The sequence below is a fragment of the Lathyrus oleraceus genome, chromosome 3 (genome assembly GCF_024323335.1).
Source record: "Lathyrus oleraceus cultivar Zhongwan6 chromosome 3, CAAS_Psat_ZW6_1.0, whole genome shotgun sequence".
NCBI classification, from domain to species: Eukaryota; Viridiplantae; Streptophyta; class Magnoliopsida; order Fabales; family Fabaceae; genus Lathyrus; species Lathyrus oleraceus.
Genome location: NC_066581.1, coordinates 65,571,712 through 65,577,067, shown reverse-complemented (window position 1 = coordinate 65,577,067; position 5,356 = coordinate 65,571,712). Strand labels below are relative to the sequence as shown.

The following is a 5,356-nucleotide window of genomic DNA, read 5'->3' as shown; positions in this document are numbered from 1 at the left end:
TTATGATCGAGAATGCTCAGCTAAAGAGGCATAAAAGGAAGCATCAGCCATCAGTAGGACCTTCTACATATGAGATTCCTTAGGACTCATAGACTTAGCTGTTTTCCTCTTGTATTGTTTAGGATCGTTGAAATTGTATTTCATCCTTTGTAATCCCTCAATTGTTTAATAAAAAGAGGTTTTTGTTCGGCTTATACCAAATTTTGTCTCTATAATTTGTGCAATAAATTATTGAGTTTCTTAAAAATTAAAACTCATATTTTGCATATGCAATACACGCATCATTCAAGCACAAGTTCCTGCATTTCATAAAACTTACACGTGTCTTCTCCCTCCAATAGTCAAACTGAATCACCAGTACAATACTCGAGTCAGTCACCGGAGAAGGATGAGTCATCTTGAACAAGAAAACCAAGAGCTCAGAGAGGAAGTAATCACCTTGAAAGACAGTTTGGAAAGGCTTACTGCTATGATGGACACTTTGGTGGTTGCTCAGAATCAGTCATCGAACAATTCTCAAGATCCATTGCAACGAACAACAATCTCTGAGAACGTCTCGACGCCCATTCCAGTGGCGGTCGTCAATGATCAACAATATCACATGCCACCTGGTTTCCCTTGGGGCATTCCTCATGGTTATATGCCAACAGGATACCGCCCTGAAAACGTTGAAGCTCCAGTAGTGACTGCTGTGATGTCTGTACCTCCTCATGTGGTGCATACAACTCCTTATAATGAAGAAAACATTTTTGACGCTGCTCCAAGTGAAGTTGTGGGAGTAGATGAAAGGTTAGAGGTATTTCAAGATCAATTATTAGAAATGCAAAGGGAAATCAACGCTCTTCGAGGTAAGGATCTTTTTGGCAAGACCGCTTTCGAACTCTGCTTGGTTCCTAATGTTCAAATTCCGCCTAAATTCAAAGTACCAGACTTCGAGAAATACAAAGGAAATTCATGTCCTCAAAGTCATTTGGGTATGTATTCTAGGAAGATGTCCACTCAGACTGACAACCATCAGCTTCTGATCCACTACTTTCAAGACAGTTTAACTGGTGCCGCTCTTAAATGGTACATGGGCTTGGACGGTGCGAAGATTCGTACTTTCAATGACCTTGGTGAAGCTTTTGTTCGTCAATACAAATATAATGTAGATATGGCTCCAGAAAGAGATCAACTCCGGGCCATGTCTCAGAAAGACAATGAGAGTTTCAAGGAATATGCTCAAAGGTGGTGTGAAATTGCTGCACGTATTTTCCCTTCACTTGAAGAGAAAGAGATGACTAAAATCTTTTTGAAAACTATGAGTTTATTCTACTATGACCGCATGATGGCTAGTGCACCCAGTGATTTCACCGAGATGGTAAACATGGGCATGCGACTTGAGGAAGCAGTCCGAGAGGGACGTTTGACTAAGGAAGCTGGCGCTTCTAGTCATGTTAAGAAATTCGCCAATAATTTCTCCAAAAAGAAAGAATCAGATGTTAGTGTCGTTTCATATGGCAGACAAAGAAGAAAGTATCAACATGTTGCAGCCGTTTCACCAATCATTAGTCCACCAATGGTAGCACCAATTTATCAGCCACAGTTCTCGCATCAACATCAACAACATCAGCAACAACAACATGTTCAACAACAACCATCAAATCAACATCATCAACAACCTCCACAATAGGCTCGCTCTCAATTCAACAATCAAAATCATATTCTAAAAAGGCCACAGTTTGATCCTATCCCAATGTCCTATGCAAAATTATTTCCTGCACTGCTAGCTAAAAATCATGTCCAGACAAGGTCTCCACCACCTGTGCCAAAGGGCCTTCCCTATTGGTACAAGGCAGATCAATTTTGTGCTTACCATTATAACACCCCAAAATTTGCCCTCCTCATTCATGCATTCACTTTTTAGGTCATTTAGCATTTCATATCACATTGCATCATGTCAATCAGAATTAGCTCCAAGAAGCTCGGACATCATCCAGGACACTTTGTGGGTTCTGCTTAGGAAAAGACTGGAGGTACTACCAACAGGGCCAGATGGGGCCTATTCACCATGCGAATTGCCAAGCTTGAAGAAGCAAGAATCTGCTGCTGAGCTGTCATGCTCGCTAGGCGAGCAGATGCTTCGCCTAGCGAAGAGCACTATCATGCTCGCTAGGCGAGCAGATCCTTCGCTAGGCGAAGGGTGCGCACTTCAGAAAATATCAGAAAGATTTTGGGCTTGAGTTGCCCTCATTCTAAGCCCACAAGTCCACGGAAATCAGCTATAAATATGAGAGTTTCAGTAGAGGATTACAGACTTGGAGACACTTGGAGACTTGGAGACACTTGGAGACACTTGGAGAAACACTTGGAGTTTCACCGAAGAAAGGTCTTGAGAGAAGGAGACCTAGGAACTACTCTGCAGCAATCTTCAGGAAGCTATGAGAAGTTCACTCCGATTCACACACTCTTTTGCCTCCGCCTCACGCAAACCCTAACAGAGCTTTGCAAATCCAGCCGCACCGTTCGATCGGCCTCTCTCATCAGGTATGCCTTTGTTCCTATTACTCTATGCGTTGAATTTGAATACTATGAATGCATGAGGTAACATCAGGTTTTACGCACGGGTTTATGTTTGCGTATGAATATGTGAATAGTGTCTTAAATGTTTAATAATTTTGTTTCTGAAATGAATGCCATAGGGTTTGGAATCCTTAAAATCGTACTGTTATCGATGAGAAATTCAAAACCCGCAGGCGCTCGCTAGCCGTTTCGCTAGGCGAGCACGCAGCGAAGCTTCGCTAAGCTTTCGCCAGGCGATGCAGTAGCGAACGCAACAGTTTTCGTTTTTTCTTTGTTCTGTTTGTTCTAACCTGTCTTGTGTTGCCATGGCATTGTTTTCCTTAGATTTCATCTTGTTTGTCTAACCTTTTGTCGAGTTTTTGTGAGGACTCACATACTCTTGCACGGATACCATGCAGAGGTTTATTCTGATTACTCGTATTGACTGATTTTCTTTGATGGTCTAGCTGGAGAGATCTCAGGGTTGCTAATCCTTTAATTGCTGTAACTTCGGATCTTTATCCGTGTGGTAATTTTTTCCCTTTCTCGTACTTTATCGCTTTCTTAGCTGGAAGACCTCGATAGGAGGCAATGTTTGAGCCCCTTGGTGGCATTTTACTTTAAGATACATGTTTTGTGTGGTGTGATCGCTTCCCCATAGGACACGAGGCTTCAGATAGTCTCCCGTTTGCATGCCAATTAAGGTAGCACTGTTCCTTCGCCTAGGACTTCCTTTTTGCATGCGCGTTCCTACAACGCGGACAAACCCTAAAACCCAAAGCAACATGTTATCTCCTTCTACTACAGGCGAGTAAGTCTCCAAAGGTCGAGCATCCGGTAGATTGCGTAGTAATGTTGTTCGTCCAAAACCCAATCCATAACCCCGTAGTTATCCGAACTACGGCTTGCTCTAATTCTCATTCCAGATGAGATACGTAGGCATAAGACGCGATGTCTTAGCGAGCACACATCCCCCCAACCCATAGGTCAGCCGAGCTACGAAGACTCTGATTCTCATATTCAGATGAGATACGTATGCAGTGGATGCGACATCCGCGCGAGTCATTTCTCTTAACCCTTTTTTAGTAAATAAACACATTAGGTAAACTCACACCCTTTAGACAAGAACCGCAAAAGTGGATCCCGTAGAGTACTATGGATGCGTAGGGGTGCTAATACCTTCCCTTCGCATAACCGACTCCCGAACCCAAGATTTGGTTGCGAGACCCCGTCTTGTCCTTTCCTTTTTCAGGTTTACTTCGAGCGTTTCCTTTCCCTCCTTTGGGATGAATAACGCACGGTGGCGACTCTTCTGTCATTTTCTTTCGCCGGTTGTTTTTTCGCGCACTGTATTTTTCAGGTTGCCACAACCATCAAGGGGCACCAGGACATAACATTGAAAACTGTTTTGGTCTAAATTCAGATGTTTAGAGGCTCGTCAAGAGTGGTATCCTTTCATTTAAGGATGTAAACCCCAATGTTCAAGTTAATCCTCTACCGCAACATGGTTCAACCTCAGTTAACATGGTATATGGTTGCCCGAGCAGTTTCCAGGTCTATGATGTACGATTATTGGGAGAGAACTTAGTAAAGAAACATGCCAGATATAGCAAGAATGGTTTTGTGCCTCCACATAACTATGCCTCTTGTAGGGTTTGTTCTAGGAACTCTCAAAGATGCCTAACTGTTGTAACGGATCTCCAGGATCAAATGGACCAAGGTTACATTGAAGCCTACCGAGAAAGAGATTATGATCAAGTCAATATGGTCAATAGTGACAACAAAATGAATGTCATAGTTCCTCAGTTCAACGACTCTAAGCCTATACAGATTACTTATGACAGTCGGAAGACTTCTGTGACTCCTTTAGTCATTAACTTACCGGGCCCAGTTCCCTATAAATCTGATAAAGCTGTTCCTTACAAGTATAATGCTACAATGACTGACAATGGAAAGGATGTTCCTCTACCCTCCATTGTTAATGTCACTGATGTAAGCGGAGTTACAAGGAGTGGACATATATTTGCAAAAAAGACCGAGGATGTTGCAGCAGGAAAGCAGGCTCATGTTAGGGTCCCTTTTGAACCGGTTGACCAATCCGATAACATTGTAGCACCTCAAATTTGCACCTCCCATTTTGTACATTCATTTCATATTAGGTCATTAACATAATATAGTCCACTGCATAGCATTGCATTGTCCATTTGCCCAAGTGCAAGTCATTAGGTCAAGACTGGTCAGGAGATCCAGTCAAGCAAGCAAGCAAGTGCATTCTCTATTGAAGCAAGGCCCTAAGGTTGGTTAATTGAGTTCACATGACCTAGGGATCATTTTGAAGTGGCTTGGCCAAAGATTGGATGATCAAAGCTCAACAGTCAAGCTGAATTTCATCTGAAACCCTAGAATGTCAACTATGGTCAACTGTGCCTGAAATCATGGATTTGAAGGTGGGAGATGGTTTGAAAGGCTTCATTAATGTCCATACAAGTCTCATTTGACATTTCAAAGATCAAGATTGAAGAATTTGAGGTCAGATGAAAAGTTTCCAAAAATAGTAAGTGACCTGTAATTTCAAACTGCCCAAAATGGAAAGGTCTTCTCCTCAAATTTACATCATCATACAAGCTTCAAATGAAACTTTGTCCAACATGAAAGTTGAAGATCTTGCTCTCACCTTTCCAAAAAGTCCAAGAACATCCATTTCTCATGTGTGGTTGGCAAGTTATGATCAAATCATTGTCAAGAAATTTTGAACTTCAAAGTGGGATAACTTTCACACCATTTGGCCAAATTGAGTGGGGTTTTTTGCTACAAT

General features: G+C 42.2%; 1 protein-coding gene across 1 annotated transcript; it reads left to right on the top strand.

Moving 5' to 3' along the window:
• Positions 1–388: 388 nt before the first annotated feature.
• LOC127129693 (uncharacterized) lies at positions 389–1,672 on the top strand. Its single transcript, XM_051058831.1, has 2 exons — positions 389–1,097; positions 1,152–1,672. Exons 1-2 carry the CDS (start codon positions 389–391, stop codon positions 1,670–1,672), a joined length of 1,230 nt encoding a protein of 409 aa, XP_050914788.1.
• The last annotated feature ends 3,684 nt before the right edge of the window (positions 1,673–5,356 follow it).